This window comes from Berghia stephanieae, chromosome 14, assembly GCF_034508935.2.
Source record: "Berghia stephanieae isolate SIO BIC M18660-M18661 chromosome 14, UCSD_Bste_1.3, whole genome shotgun sequence".
Classification (NCBI taxonomy): domain Eukaryota; kingdom Metazoa; phylum Mollusca; class Gastropoda; order Nudibranchia; family Aeolidiidae; genus Berghia; species Berghia stephanieae.
Genome location: NC_088373.1, coordinates 22,911,154 through 22,928,653, shown reverse-complemented (window position 1 = coordinate 22,928,653; position 17,500 = coordinate 22,911,154). Strand labels below are relative to the sequence as shown.

The window sequence follows — 17,500 nt, the reverse complement described above, 5'->3', positions numbered from 1 at the left end:
AAATATAGGTGATATGAGATGTTGAGTGGTATGACCGACAAGGCATACGTTATAGAGAGAAGTGAGTGAGGAAGATTAAATCAATCAGCATTATAAGTGGCTACGTCGCAAAAGGTAGAAAGAAAAAATAGTCACTAATTTGAAATTAATTAAAAGTGACGGCTATTAAACGAATGGTTTTCTAATATTAGAAGGTAAAGTTCATCTAAGCCTACCGCGATATAACAGGAATCATGTCAACTCCGTTCTTACTAAAATAAAACACCAATAAAAGTAATGTAAATCGTCGTTATGTGACACCATTACTCACTAACTGACCCACCAATGAGTAAGCAACCCATTAAGTCAGCAATCTGTTAATGAATCTGCAATACTGTAACGAGGCACAAACCCATTAATGAGTCAGCAACCCATTAATTAGAAAGCAATCCATCGGTTAGTGATCAATCCAGTAATAAGTCAACGATCTGTTAATAAATCAGCAATCCTGGAACGAGGCAGAAACCCATTAATGAGACAGCAACCCATTAATTACGAAGCAAACCACCAGTGAGTGAGCAACCCTATAATAAGTCAGCAATCCATTAGTGAGACCGAAATCCTCTAACGAATCAGCAACTAATTAATGAATCAGCACCCCATTAATGATTCAGCAACCCATTAATGAGAATACAACATATTATTGCGTCAGAAAACCATTAATGATTCAGCAAACCAATATTAGCCAGCAACCCAATAATTAGTCAGCAATCCATCTAATAATCAGCAACCCATTAAGTAGTCAGCAACCCATTAATTGGACAGGAACCCATTAATGAGTCAGCAACTCGTTAATGAGTCAAGAACCCGTTAATTAACAAATCAACGAAATCTGACCAATCACCGCAAACCAGTAATACATCGGACTGATTGAGAAGAACAAAAAATTATTATATACAAAGATACGCGAGTATTCATATAGCGCGAAAGTCACTAAACGAGTTAAAAGCGCTTTACAATGGATTCCAAGTCAACAACAACACTTTATGTGTAGGTCGAGACATGAGGCATGTAAGGCGATATTACAATTTGTGTCAACGCTTTTAAGGGACAGGTACTTATTTTACACCTGAATATAGTGAATGTGAATAATAAGTCATTTCTAAATACTCATTTATGCGCCGGTCACAGCGGAAATCGGAAACAGTGACCTCTCAATCCGAAGACGAGTGTCAGTCATACCACTAGATCGCAGATTCCCACAACGATCTTAAAGCCCTTTTAATGGGTCCCAAGCAAAACAGCAACACTTAACATGTTGGATGACAACATGCTTGTTATGGTTGAGAACTGAGTGCAATCATTTTCCTTTCCGTTCCCTTTAAGTTTGTGAAAAAACAGTTTTTCATATACGTTTTGCATTTATATATTTTACTCACAACAAGCATATAAAACATACCAACATCACAAAACTACGTGTTACCTAAAAAGATTATATTACTATTCACACATTTAATTAGTAAATACTGATCATCCAAAGGTGTTCTACAAACAGTGACAAAGAAACTACGTGTGTTTTTTTTTTTAATTTGCGGGTAATTAAAAATAAAAGAAATTTTAGTTCCTAAACGTTACGGTCGGTTCATGTTCTGTTCAGCAACTGGAAACGATAGGGAACACTCACATTGCTGTGATAAAACAAGAGGTCATCTGAGAGAAATTGTCAAACTGAGAGCAAACGGACATGAAACGAAAACGACTGCACTCAGTTTACAGCCTAAGCAATATCGCAATTATATTTTACTGACAGAAACAAAAGAATGAATAAGGACATACTCGAGATCATATATTCGAAATCCATACTTTAATTTCATATTCTAACAATACATTTGATTTCAAAATAACCAACCTCCTAAACCTCCCATCCGAAATCTATAACTGACGTTTAGATAACATCAATTTAATACTCGAATAATATATCAAAGATGTTTGTGTAATTTTCTATAAAATCCCTATCAATAACTAAATCTTTAAATCATAATTGGTAATGTTTTTGTTATAAAAAGGGTCATTATCGTTGGCCATTCATTGAGAGAAAAAGTTTCTGGAATCTTTCGAGGGTGGAAATTAACACTTCTCAATATTTGGAATTATTCTCCGCATTCTGGTCTATGCTTGCCAATCAACCCGTTGGAGATCTCGAAGAACAGAGCCTGGAAAGTTGACGCGACAGATTCGTCACATGAGTGCTGTCGGGCAAAATCACCCATACATTGAGATGTGTGGGCTGCAGATCTACAGTACCAATGATAGGCCCCACTCCCCTTTCCTTCGGATGCCTGTTTTATAAAATTTGGGAACAAAAGAAAAACCAGTTCAAAATGGGCATTCACAGAAAATGACAAGAGAAAAAGAGGAAGAAATATAACAAGAAGAAGAACGAGAAGAAGAAGAAGAAGAAGAAGAAGAAGAAGAAGAAGAAGAAGAAGAAGAAGAAGAAGAAGAAGAAGGAGGAGGAGAATGTGGAGGATGAGGATGAAGGAGAAGGAGGAGGAGGAGGAGGAGAAAGGGGAGGAGGAGAATAATAATAATAATAATAATAATAATAATAATAATAATAATAATAATAATAATAATAATAATAATAATAATGATAATAATAATAATAATGAAAGAGAAGAAAGAAGAAGAAGAGAAAGAAGAGAAGAAGAAGAAGAAGAAGAAGAAGAAGAAGAAGAAGAAGAAGAAGAAGAAGAAGAAGAAGAGAAGAAGAAGAAGAAGAAGAAGAAGAAGAAGAAGAAGAAGAAGAAGAAGAAGAAGGAGATGAAGATAAGAATGAAGAAAGAGAAGAAGAAGAAGAAGAAGAAGAAGAAAGAAAGAAGAAGAAGAAGAAGAAGAAGAAGAAGAAGAAGAAGAAGAAGAAGAAGAAGAAGAAGAAGAAGAAGAAGAAGAAGAAAAGAAGAAGAAGAAGAAGAAGAAGAAGAAGAAGAAGAAGAAGAAGAAGAAGAAGAAGAAGAAGAAGAAGAAGAAGAAGAAGAAGAAGAAGGGGGAGGAGGAGGAGGAGGAGAAGGAGGAGGAGGAGGAGGAGGAAGATGAGGAGAATGAAAAAAAAAGGGGGGGGGGAAAGAGGGAATAGGGGGAGAAAGATGGAGAGCTGAGAAATAGAAGAAACAGAAAATACACGGATAAGAAAAGTGTATAAATAAATAGAAAATGATGACGATGAACAGCCGATGGGACAACAAACTTTTAATAATTTTAATAATAAAAATAATGTGTGGACACAAAATGACCACGATATGAATGTGATTAGAAAAACGAACTTTATGATTCGGTTTGTATAAAAGAGTAATGAGTAATTTCAGTATACTATTGTCGAGAGGATCACTATGTTGAAATTGTTCCAACATCATTTTCTATGATACGTCTTATTGATCTCAAAGATTGCAGTTGAGAAAGTGACACACCACAAGTTCTTCCGGATCCTGGAACGATCAATTGTGGCGCTATGCGGTTAAATGGTATCACGATCACATTCGGATCGAAAGGTCCAGGGTTCGAGACCCGATTTGAGAGGCACATGGTTGAGTTCTTAGAATAGATTCTTTACTCTGATTCACACACCGCGCTTATGTATAAAATGAGTACCTGGCCGTTGAAAAAGTTTCCTCTGTCGGAGAAAAATTGCATTACGACAAACAGGTATGATGTATGTTTGCTGTTGTCTTGAGACCCCTTGTAAAGAGCTTTATAGTGGATACCGCGCTATATAAAAGCTCGAGTTTTAAGTTTAAATCAACCAAATTGGGCCAAATTATGGCAGGAGATGCATAGAATAGTGTTGCGGATATGTATTACATCACACAACAATCAATTGGCTGAGTATGCCCTTCTAATTGGCTGTCAAAGCAGATTAATTCATATTCTACACATACAAAATCTAAATAAAGCCGCTAGACTGGCTTCCTGTGAAGATTAGGATAAAAATTTTATTTCAGAAAAGTGAGTGGAGCAGGCACTTATGTTGATAACAACAAGAGATGAAGTGAGTAGGAAAGTGTTAGAAGACAATAGGGAATAAAAATTTCGCGGCGGTGATGGGGATTTGAACCCGCGACCTTACTGGTGCGACAACTCCACCTGGCCGGGGAGAGCGTGACTCTACCGTATGAGCTATCCACCATCCCAAAAAAGATCGTCTTTAACCCTAGTAGGCAGGTACTCATTTTACACCCTTGAGAGAATGTGGGGAAAAGAGAATTTTTCAATGAGTCAACCACGTTCTGCTTAGAGTGGGACTCAAACCATGGACTTACGGGTCAAAGGCGAGTGTCATATCACAAGACCACATAGTCGCACTTAAGTATGGGAAGGGGGATTATATATGAGTAAATGGCCCTTTTCAATGATTGACATGTTTGAGACGCTGAGAAATGAATTGAAATTACGGACCTGGACATATTTTTGTGTTTTTGTTTGTTTGTTCTAAAGGTGAGTGACATATCACAAGACCACATAGCCACGCTTGAGTACGGGAGAGGATTGTATTGTTGGTGCAGGGCCTTTTTTATGACTGACAAGTTGGAGCCGTCGAGAAATGAATTCTAATTAGGATCGAAGAGTTTTAAAACAACTTTTCGGAGGGGAAGGGGTCTCTCTTTTAGCGAATGGGGAGGGATTGTTAGATGTTGCGATGTAATGGGACACTGAACTGGGGGGGTTGTATTGTTTTTACTTACCGCAAGGCACTGATCGAACTTGATAAGAACATCTCTATGCACGGCTGTGTAGCATTCTGATTCGGCGATTGCTTTGACGTTTTCCTTATTCGCTTCGTCACAGATATAGTTTATGCCTTTGAAATAGGCAAACTCAGGTGGTGAGTCAGTATAAAGATACATGCAAGCTCCCATACAGTCACGTGACCAGCTATCGTCTGCGCAGATCTGATCAATATCTGGATTTCTGCTTTTCAGAGCTGGGAGTGTAAATTTTTGACATCTAAACGAACGTCGACTGCACTCCTGATTGCCTTGAGTTCCAGCAAGGATGGCAAGAAGAAGGGGTAGCGTGGCTACATACCAAATTCCCATTGTGTTGGAATGCTTTTCTATAGTGAGAGAAAATGTATGTGTATTAATACAAATCACCAAAGACTGCTTAGTCTTAATAATTGTTTTAAGGTTGTCATGCCCAGGCAATGGTTGCTAGCACATAAACTGAATGAGTCCGGAGTGGACAGTTATGAATTTATCGTGTTTGTAAATCTTGAATTCATTCGTTTTATTGTTACCATTTTTCTGGCCTTGAAACACGGACTTCCTTCTGCTTTCTCTTCCCTCTGATTATGCTAGGTCCAGTGCAGTGGTCTGATCTTCCACTCCAAGGGAACTTATCAAAGAGTTCCCTCTTTCTATGCTCCTACTCTTTTCTATTCTTTTCTTTTGTTGACGTTTCGGGCTATCTGACTCTACAGACTCTCCGAGAGCGGCCCGAATCGTCACAATTTTTCAATAGCGCTTGCAATACATTTAAGACATTTCTGCTACCGTAAAAAGGAAGGAAAAGAGATAGACATTAGACAAACAGGTATGATTTAAATAGGGAACAGATGTAAATTTACAAAGCACACGATCAATGTTCTCAGTTTAAGAATATCTAAAATGCTTTTCCCAAACACACACACAATGAGGGATAGTCTCAAATATTTACAAATCACGATGCATGTATAATCAAAACAATGAAATATAAAAGTACAGTAGCGATGATGTGCAAGGAACAGAATGCCATCTCTCAAAACTAATACTATACCTTTGACTGCTTCGTTTTCAGTCAAGGACTCCGGCTATGACCAAGACAAACCATCTAATCCTATTCGAAGACAAAGATTAAAAAGCAATTCGGAAAACAGATATAGGCCTAAGGGCGACACATGAAGTGACATCCTGCCCACAATAGGAGGTAACAAAATCATCACCCTTGCTATGGTCAGATACACAAAATGCATATTCATAACACCCCTCTACCATTCGTCGTAGTAAATAAACCACTCCACAATAATATAAGATCAAAAACTTTATATTGTACCCCCGATTTTCCGCAAGAATTTACTTGTCTGCTACATGGATGAATACTTCTGTTACTTTGCCAACTACTATTCTTATTCATGAATATTTCTGATCGAAAGAGAAAATGACGCAAACAAATTATCAACATCTAATTTTCCTCTGACAGAGAAAATTTTTGCTTACACGAATCAGCTGACAACTTATTTTCTTCAACAAGACTGAGAGAGGGAATAATTTTGCAACCAAACGTGACTTTTACCATGAATTTGACATCAGTCGACAACAATTGTAATATCAAGCACAACGACTGATCAAAATATTCAAACAACGAGTAGTATACAAACACCATAATATAAGGTTGCCGGCTACCAAAAGAGCGGAAGGTAACGAGAGATAAGAATGATCAGTCTCTTTTCACCTCGGTTTATGTCAAATTGGAGTTTGATATTCCGTCGAGGAGATCACAATGTTGTCCATAGTTTTTTCTTCATGTTTATTTTGTTTTCATTATGAAATGAGTATTGTAGCCAAGACACTTTTAGGGTGCTTTTACTAAATAATTGCGAATATGTTAGAATTTTTTTGAATATTTTACGGTTCAAATCTAAAAATAATAATTCTGGCGTTTGATATTCCATAGAGGAGATCAAAAATGTTGTACATAGTTTTTTTCTTCATGTTTAATTGTGATATTTGATTTTTTTTAAAAATGAAATGAGTAATGTAGCCAATACTCTTTTATAGTGCTTTTACTGAATAATTACGAATATGTTAGATTTTTTTTAGATTATCGTTCAGTTCAAATATTTAAAAAATATAAGATCTTGGTCTCTTTACTAAAAGAGTTCTGGCGGAGTGAAAAGTTGTTCATGAATACTTTTGATCCGGGATGCAGGTTGCCGACTCCAACTATTCCCTGCTTGTAATTGGTAGACCCGGGACTCATTCACGTTTTCATCCGAACCCTATTATATAGGGAATATATTATAAAAGTCATCAACTAGTTCTAAAAAAAGAATAAATGAAATGAAATACCCTGTATTCATCCGATAAAGAGACAGAGAGAAAGAGGGAGAGATAGATAGATAGATAGATAGATAGATAGAGAGAGAGAGAGAGAGAGAGAGAGAGAGAGAGAGGGAAAGAGGGTTAGTGAAAGAAAGAATGGGAGAATAACCAGAGAGAGACATTGAGTGAGACATAGACAGGGGGAGAGAGAAGGGAGAGAGAAAATGGAGAGAAAGAGCGAGAGAGAGAGAGAGAGAGAGAGAGATTGAGAAAGAGAGAGAGAGAAAGAGAGTGAATGATTGAGTGAGTGACAGGTTGGGAGTGTAAAAAGCATAAAAAGACAAAAAGAAACATAGAGAGACATGGAAAGAGAGAAATATTGGGAAGGAAGTAGAGAAGGAATGATAAATAGACAAAGAGAGAGAGAGAGAGAGAGAGAGAGAGAGAAAGAGCGAAAGAGCGAAAGAGAGAGACAAGAGAATGAGAGAGAGAGAGATAGAGGGTGATAAATACAGACAAGGAGAGGGAGAGATGGAGAGAGAATGATAGAGTGAAAGAGAAAGAAAGAGAGACAGATTGTGATACACACACACACACACAGAGAGAGAGAGAGAGAGAGAGAGAGAGAGAGAGGGATAAAGACAGACAAGAAGAGAGAAAAGGAGAGCTAGAGTAAGAGACAGATACTTGGAGAGAGGAAGAGAGAGAGAGAGAGAGAGAGAGAGAGAGAGAGAAAGAGATAGAATAGAGACGATCACGACAATTTCAGAAAAGGAGCGGGAGAGTGACTTGACGGAGAGATAGAGAAAGAAATAAAGAATGAGAGAGAGAGAAAGAGCGAGAGAGGGAGAGAGAGAGAGAGAGAGAGAGAGAGAGAGACGATCATGACGACTAAGACAAAAATAGTGAGAGATAAATCAAGGTAATATTATTCTACTCACGTGTAACAACTACAACAATAATGTAAGAGCTTTGGGAGTCAGTCTGTGATGATGGGTATGAAATACTTGGGAATTGGTTGGTTTATATAATAGACCAATCCATAATTATCTCCAAATTGCTGTATTACAATTATCTCCAAAATTGAAGCATTGACCTTTCTTTTGCGGTCACTGGTAATGGAATGGGTCTTTTTGGATTATTGTTACAATTGTGTGATTTAATGTCATAGTATTAGAGCCAATATAGTAGAAATGTTATTTATTAATATTATTATTATTAATATTAACACTATCATCCTAAACGTGTAGAGGTACTTGCTATAATTTATCTTCGTCTCTCTAATAGTCAAATTATCAGAACATTAAATATCAAATCAATTTTGTGCAGAGTCAAAATGCAATATTGCGAAATACACCATACCTTCCCCCCCCCCCCTTCCACCTTTTTTTTTCACCACGGGACCGAACGACGAACATTTAGCTGAAAATCCAAAAGTCACTCTATTTCCACTCTCAACGACTATCTGACCCCTGTGGATCATGCGATCGACTCTAGAAACCATGCATCAGTAACATTGTTTATTTATAATCAAATAAACATTGAATTTTCACTACAGCGAAACTGAAATATCTGACGACATTGCTGGTCGAAAGCATTATTAAGTCAGTCATGCCACTATACTTTGCACTGTGTTAAGAGTATTAAAAAGCAACTCTATTAACAAATTAATTTGGAATCAATGATCATGCTACCTGACCATTTTATTTCAACTATAGACCAATTTTATTGATGTCTTTAATCACGCACACTTTGAGATTGTTTTAGATGTGAACAAAACGAGAAAAACGAGATACAATCTTGCTTTATTATGATACCATACTCATAACAATCGTTTGCGCCGTTTCTTGTTAAACCAGAGATAAGTTTTGACATAAAAATTGTAAGAAGACCAAAAAATTTAGGTTTTGTTAAGTGAAGTATTTAAATAATGTATCCGTACACCAAATATATTTTTGGCTTAAAAGAAAGACAAGAGAATTCAGATTATAATGCAATATATTTCTGATCAGGTAAGCCACCAAAGCCAAGTTACATGCTTGTAAAGTTGAATAATATCCATTCTTCACGAACCTACCAGTGCAAGTAGGCTAGTATTTCGGAGTTTAGTGTGATCTCATATCGATAGTAAATGATCATTGATTCCAAATTAGTGTGTTAATAAAGTTGCTTTTTAATACTCTTAACACAGTGCAAAGTATAATGGCATGACTGACTTAATAATGCTTTTGACCAGCAATGTCGTCGGATATTTCAGTTTCGGCTGTAGGGAAAATTCAATGTTTATTTGATTATAAATAAACAATGTTACTGATGCATGGTTTCTAGTGTCTATCGCATAATCCACCGAGCATAATAAAGATTACTGTTAAAAATAATATTTTGCTTCCTTTTCAAAATCATCCCTCGTGTTAGGGTCGATCAATATGATAAAATGCTTATCTTTGAAAAATGTTTTACATTTGACATTCTTTCCATATATTACTTTAGCACCCGAGAGATTCGAGTTTCTTTTTAATTTACATAGACAATTAGTAGTCATTAAGAGCCACTAAGTCCATGAGTCGGAGTTTATCTACCCTAAAAGTTCACCATATTTTTTTAATTGGAGATTTCAAAATACATTTGAATTCCACATCTCCGACAGTCATCACAATCAAGAAAATCCTACACGATAACGATTTACACTAGCACATCACCGAGACAACACACCAGGCTGGCAACATAATTGATTGGGTCATCTCCCCTGTGTCAAGTAATAGAATAAAAAGGAAGTTTTGACCTTGCGATATACGATCACAGAGTCTTATTTGTGGATATCGCATTTAAGAAAGCTCATCTCCCGAAACAAAACATAACAACAAGGAATTATAGATAAATTGATATCAGTGTTTTATAAGATAGCATTTGTGACCTCGTAAATGAGGTTAAAAATATAAACGACTACAACAAAGTATTGCGATCTATTATTGACCGTGAGGCACCGCCACAATGTCGGGTCGTATCGAATCGACCACACTCGCGATGGTTCAATTCCGAGATAAAGGAATTAAAGAGAAAAAAGAGACAGGCTGAAAGGAAATGGCGAAAGAGTGGCCTAACGGTATTTAAGGATATCTACAAAGCAGCTAAGTCGACTCTTTATAACGCCATCACACGCGCAAAAAAGACCCACTACAACGAAAAATTTCAAAACATAAAATCTTGCTCAGAACTGTTTTCCACCGCAAACGACCTTCTTGGCAGTTAGAAATCCACACCCTTTTCAGCGCCTAGAAATAACGCTGAACTAGTTCAAAATTTTGCCATTTCTACGACAAGATAAAATCCATTAGGGGGAACTTAGACAATACATCATCATCATCGTCACCGCCCTCTGGGCCATTCCACGGAACGACACTAGATGTTTTCGATCCAGCCACAAAGGATGAAGTGAGGTCGGCCAATTTAGATAGCCCATCAAAATATTGTGACTTAGTAGACCCCATTCCAACTAGTGTTCTTAAGACTTGTATTTGAAGAACTGTTACCAACAATAACTGAACTTATAAATAATTCGTTGGTCTCCGGTAGTGCCCCCGACCCGTTTAAACGTGCCATTGTTAAACCACTATTAAAGAAGCCCGATCTAAATATAAACGAACTGAAAAATTACAGACCTGTCTCCAACCTTCCACATCTATCCAAAGTGCTTGAACGCATTTTATTAAAACGACTTTTGTATCACATCCATCTAAATAATTTAATTGAAAATTTCTTATTGCTTATAAATCACATCATAGCACTGAAACTGCCCTTTTAAAAGTATGCACTGATATTCTTAATAGTATGGACAAACTAATGTCTGTTTATTGACTATGTTGGACCTTTCGGCTGCATTTGACACCATTGATCATGAGATACTTATTAAACGACTAGAAATTAGTTTTGGAATAAGAGACACTTAGTTGGTTTAAATCATACCTAACATCAAGATCTCAGTCGGTTCTGATCGATGGCGCAGTATCAGAAACATTTCCTCTAAATTATGCGGTTCCGCATGGGTCTGTCCTTGGTCCTGTTATTTTTACTTTTTATATTCAACATATTTCGGATGTTTTTGTTAAAAATAAATTAATGTATCATTTCTGAAGCTTACTCTAATTATAAATGGGTGAACCTCTCAACCTCTCAACGTGTTTAAAAAAACTCGGGGTAATGCTAGATCAACATATGGCTATGCAGTCACAGTTTGATTCTCTATGTAGAAGTTTGACAATAGGCTTTTAAAATAATTGCGTCCGTGAGACCTTTCCTAACAAGAGAAGTAACAAGAAAACTAATAACATTTTTCTTACTATCTAAAATAGATTGCTGTAACTCGTTAATCTTGAATGTAAGCAACGATAAAATAGCACGCATGCAAAGTATCCAGAATGCGTTGCTAAATTGATTTTAAGAAAAAAGAAAACATCCTACTCGTTGCCACTTTTGTATGAGCTGCACTAGTTACCAGTTAAAGTGAGAATCAAATTCAAATTAACGGTTTTGTGTTATTAACTGTCTTAATGATCAAGCACCCTAGTATATTACTAAATTTTTAGAAACTTATAATCCAACGAGGAGTCTACGCTCTGCACTAGATTCTACAAAACTAATTGTTTCAAACAACGTCGGACTTTCCACCTTACTAAAAGAATAAGAGAAGCGGAGTCCTAATCAATATTTAAATCAAAGTTATAACACCATCTTTTTGTTAAAACCCATCTTGATTAGCTCATCTTTGTAATTTGACCCCAATAATAATAATAATAATAATAATAATAATAATAATAATAATAATAATAATAATAATAATAATAATGATAATAATAATAATAATAATAATAATAATGATGATCATAATAATAATAATAATAATAATAATAATAATAATAATAATAATATTATAATAATAATAATAATAATAATAATAATAATAATAATAATAATAATAATAATAATAATAATAATAATAATAATAATAATAATAATAATAATAATAATAATAATAATAATAATAATAATAATAATAATAATAATAATAATAATAATCCTTTCTTTAAAAAAAATATTGCCTTGTGGAGAACATTGTGCTTATTTTAGTCAATAAGAAAATTGATACGGCGCACAACTCTACTGAAAGATTTGAAAAATAGAAATCTATTTTTTACAGATAGATAACCAGATAACTTGATTTCCTTTTATAATCTAAAGTCAGTTTGAAAGTTCGTTAAGTCAAACAGATATCATAAAAAAATTACCGAAGACACTAACATCTCATGGCCACACCCTCAACTCTATCTGTCCAGTAGAGTCCTTACCACAGTTGTGTTGATTTAGCGGTGAACAGTGTTGTTATGTAGTAGTGTGTTCTCATTGCGTGTATGTTTATATGTGTGCGTGTGCGTATGTGTGTGTGTGTGTGTGGGGTATACATGTGTGTGTGTTTTGGAATGTGGTTGCGTGGAAGAAAAAAAAAAAGGGGGGGGGGGAGGGAGTCCACCATTAAGTAGAGAAATTCCTGAGCAAGTGGGGGGGGGGGGGGTTGCTAGGAACTGTCAGATTGGCATTTTTCAGCAAATCGTGGCATTCTTCATAGTGATATAATTCACATGATCACATGACGGTATTCGGATTTACAGAAATTTTAAACAAGTTTCACCGATTAACAACAACTAATATTATTGCTGATATTACTGTCCTTTTTATGCCATGGATGTGATAATTATTGCCCTGGGAAATATTTAGTTAAACGTTTCGGCAAACTGTCAATTGTTGGTTCTCTCTAGCTTCTAGCCCGAACAAACCAAAAGTAGACAGATTCGGGGACTTGAAATTTTTCGCGTCCGCTTCAGATTTTCATTTGACCTCACATAAGTAAAGAGTAAAGGGGAGACATTCCGAAAGCTCCTACATCCCCAGTATTCATTCAATTTGTATTTTCATCGTTGATCTTTTGTCAGGCGTTTATTTATTAAATTTGTCATCATATAAAAGCGTTTTAAAAACTCTAGAACAAACCTATATAGATTTGTGAAAGTTTAAAATTTCCTAATTGACCATTGTTTTGATTCTTGGCCGCCATTTTTATTTGTGAAGTATTGAAGGTAGTGCGAAGCACTCCCAAGTAAAGCGCGGTAAAGACTTGCGACTTATTGATATTGATATCTACTGACTGATAAACTAAAATCATGCCGAATAAAGCATGGCAGCGACGACAAGCACATCGATTAAAATGTGCATCTAATCGTAATCAAGCTAATCAAGAAAATGATTCTGGCAATATCGAATGAAAATAGTTCCTTCCCCGCGAAATTGCGGGCTTTTTTCTAGTAATGATAATAATAATAAATGGCATTTATATAGCGCTTTACCCCGTTGTCACAGGCTCTAAGCGCTTGACAATGATATAAAACAAAACATATTACAGTAAGACAAGTTTGATGGAAACGTGATACGAATTCAATTTGACAACAACAAAATATGATAATAGTATTGCAACATTATGACGTAAAAAGATACAACTTTAAGCGAGATTTGAACGTTGTCAACGAATCCGAGCATCTCAGGTGTGATGGGATAGAGTTCCAAGAATGGCGGGCCGAAAATTGAAAAGGTTGTTCACCTATTTTACGCAATGGCTTAGGTTTTACAAGGATTGATTGGTCATTGCTTGACCTCAATTTTCTATTGGGGACATATATGTTTAGAAGGTCTTTAATATAGGAGGGACTGTTGGTGTTCAACAGTACAAATCTTATAGACAACTCCTTTTTCCACAGGAAGCCAATGTGACTCACGAAGAAGGAGAGTTGCTGACGGGTATTTTTTGTTATTGCGTACAATGAGTCTGGCTGCGTTATTTTGAGCAACCTGAAGTTTGCTCATTTTGTCTTTAGATAAATTCGCCCAAAGGGAGTTACAATAGTCCAATTTAGATAAAACAAGGGAATTAATTAAAATTTCTGCTATATGCTTCGGTATTAAATTACGAATTTTGCTTATTTTTTCATTTCTATTTACATAGAATGTATTTTGTTATTCACGTCGCTTGTCATGGAAAGACCTTTATCAATGATGAGACCAAGGTGTTTTGCTTTATTTAAAAATTCTATTGTACTATTTTCTAGAGTAAAGGTAATTTATTTGGCTGTTTAAAGATACTCGGCCTTCCACACATTAAAATCTCTGTTTTATTATCATTTAATTTATTATGGTACATCCAAGATTTAATCTCATTAAAACAGCTCGTAATTCTTTGTATTAAGAACTGTAAATTAATAAGGGGTGCTGAATCATATATTTGCGTATCATCTGCATAAAAATGATAACTCAGATTGATCTGGGTATCACTCTAGGAAGGGGCTGCATACATATAGCAAAAAGAACAGGACCAAGAACAGAGCCTTGTGGCACTCCAAAGTTTAGTAAAAGTTGTTCTGAATGAACACCATTCACCACGACAGTCTGCATCGATCCTATAAATGTGATTTAAACCATTTAAAGGCAACTCCTTTTATGCCGAACGTACTTTCTAGTCTTCTTAACAAAATGTAATGGTCAATGGTGTCAAAGGTAGCTGAAAGATCTAAAAAGCATAATACATTGATATTGTTAGCATCAGCATTACATGACAAGTCATTAACGATTTTAAAAAGCGCCGTTTCAGTACTGAGCTGATGTTTGTAGGCTGACTGAAAGGGTTGTTCCGAACTGTTGTTCTTAAGTTGAGATGTTAATCGTTTAAGAACTTCCTTCTCCAAAAGTTTTGACGAAAAGGCTAAACTTGATACAGGACGATAATTGTTTAATATATTGTAGTCCAGTGATGGTTTCTTCAGAAATGGTTTGACGACGGCACTTTTAAAGCACAATGGAACTTCGCCAGTCAGTATGGATGTATTTATGATTGAATAATGGATGATAATAATGTATCGATGGAGCTGGCGACAAGCTGTGCTGGTAGGGGATCAAGGTCGCAGGATTTAATGGGGGCTTTTTATCAACTCTTTTATGAAACTAGGTGAAACTGGTTGGAACTTGTCTATAGGGGTACCACAGAATGTATAAATGGTTCATGCCGATCGAGTTCTGATCGAATGTTATGGATTTTATCTTTTAGAAAGTTGACAAATTTGTTTGGCAAGTCTCTTTGATTGGTTGTAGATGGTAATGAAGTGCATCTTTCACGTCCAAGTAGATCATTGCAGATGTCAATTAACTGTTTGCAAGATTTAGAATTTTCGAATTTTGAAAGAAAATACATGGTCTTTGCCTTTTTTATTGTTGTTTCTAGGCACGATATATGTTCTTGAATAATTCGCGATGAATCGTAAGGCCTGATGTTTTCAGCAGTCTTTCTGCTCTCCGACACTTCATTTTAGCTTCTTTAACGTCCGACGTATACCACGGAGCATACTTGCGCTTGGTGACGGTCCTTATTTGGAATGGCGCATGATTGTCAAGCTTTGCGATGAGAGAACTATTCCACTGGTCTGGAGAAATCATTGAATTTGGAATAAGTTTTGTTTCTAAATCGCCTTTGAAATTGTCCAAATTAATCCCTGATGTTTCTGGTTGATGTGGTGGTGGTTTATTGGCATGGTCTTGAAACGTCAAGATCGAAAGAAATTTGGGAGTGGTCCGAAAAGGGGAGATAATTGACGATGGCGTTGTTTTTTTGGGACTCTAAATTTTCTACAATTACCCAATCTAAATTACGATCAGCAGAGTGAGTTGGCGCTGTTACAATCCGGCACATGTTGTTCTCCGATAATGACTCGTGCAATTTAGCGGTGTCTGTGACGTTGTCGAAAATGAATGTTAATTTATTTTATGTTATTATATCATTATGTTATAGCTTTTCCTTATTTGACATAGTATGTGGATGTATTATGTACCTATTTTGTACTAACTACTTTATGTTTAGTTATTACATTGGTGTATAATAAAATTAGGTTAATGTAGTATGTATAATGTTTCATTTGTAGGCCACTGTATTATTGTTTCTCGCATTGAGCATCACCAGTGATGAACATGTTATAAATGTCATGTATTATTATTATTATTATTATTATTATTATTATTATTATTATTATTATTATTATTATTATTATTATTATTATTATTATTATCATTACGGTAGAAACCACTAGTTACCTTCTGGATCGAACTACTAGTCTATCGGTGGTGCGGGGTTTGAGGGGTTGGGCCAGAAAACAATCTCCACATCACCGGTATGCATATAGTATAAAAACATGTCTGGGTGTCCGGCAAAATCTCAGAGTTAAGTTTACGACCTTGAACAAAATTTACGACTTGGAAAATTAAAATATTTTCTTCTGAAATCAACGGTTTATGCTCACATTACATAATCAAACTATCAACTTTCTATACAAACCCATTACCATTAACTTTAACATCATTCTTTTACGAGTTATCCTGTGCTTGTGAGTAGGCGAGTGGTTTGTGAGTGTGTGTGTGTGTGTGTATGAGTTTGTGTGTATATGTGTGTGTGTGTGTGTGCGTGTGGGTGGGTGGGTATGGACATGATTTCAACAGGACAACGAGTGGAAATATCTATGTGGAATTTGATTATTAACTTCGATAAAAACAGAGTATAAGATTATAAATATTAGTACCAATATTGATGGCGGATGCAGTAAAGATGTGTTTATAAATTTGTTCAAAGATCAGGATTTCAAAGCTGGAATTGTTTGATCATCTATTACTTGAGATATATGCCACAGTCCTATTTAAGATTAAGAGGGAATTATTGGTGTCCTTTCAATGATAGAGAACCCGTGGTAAACATTGGCTTTTTGATATTTATGGTTTTAAAACACTGCTACGGATTACATATAACAATGTAAAGACATAATTGTCAGTAACTCAGTGACATAACATTATTTCACTTTCAAGAAATTTGGCTGATTTCAATTCAAATAACCATAAGCCGTCGCTTAAAATGGCTATTATGTTTGAACTATGATAAAATAGAACATGCTAACTATTACATATGCGTAAAAAAAATCAAATCTGTACGGTGACATTTTAATACTAGAATCTATTAATATTTTATTCAATGTACTTTTGGTAAAATTCTAAATTTTAGGTGCCTTTTTATTTTATATCGTAATAATTTATTTCTGGATGACATTTCTTCATGTAAAAGCAGTTTAAAAGAAGAAAGATGGATCTTTAAGTAAACTGAAGGAAATCTGACTCAGAATTTGAAAATTTAGTCACAGAATATTTTTTTTTTTAAGTGCATGTTTTATGCATAACTAATTTTCCTACTCAGTGATCACTCTTTACCCAATCGACTGCAGCGGTAATTAATTACTCATTGACAGCTTTATCTCTTGTAATCAGCAAATGGTACCGTCGTTCAGGCTAGATCACAGAAACTGGGGCTTTTTGCT

The 17,500-nt window shown here is 35.5% G+C and overlaps 1 protein-coding gene across 1 annotated transcript; it reads right to left on the bottom strand.

Moving 5' to 3' along the window:
- Positions 1 to 1,824: 1,824 nt before the first annotated feature.
- LOC144959615 (uncharacterized) lies at positions 1,825 to 8,077 on the bottom strand. Its single transcript, XM_078892251.1, has 3 exons — positions 7,997 to 8,077; positions 4,719 to 5,089; positions 1,825 to 2,318 (listed from the first exon to the last, which is right to left on the bottom strand). The coding sequence occupies exons 2-3, from the start codon at positions 5,070 to 5,072 to the stop codon at positions 2,130 to 2,132; spliced, it is 543 nt and encodes a 180-aa protein (XP_078748377.1). The 5' UTR covers positions 5,073 to 5,089; positions 7,997 to 8,077; the 3' UTR covers positions 1,825 to 2,129.
- Positions 8,078 to 17,500: the final 9,423 nt, after the last annotated feature.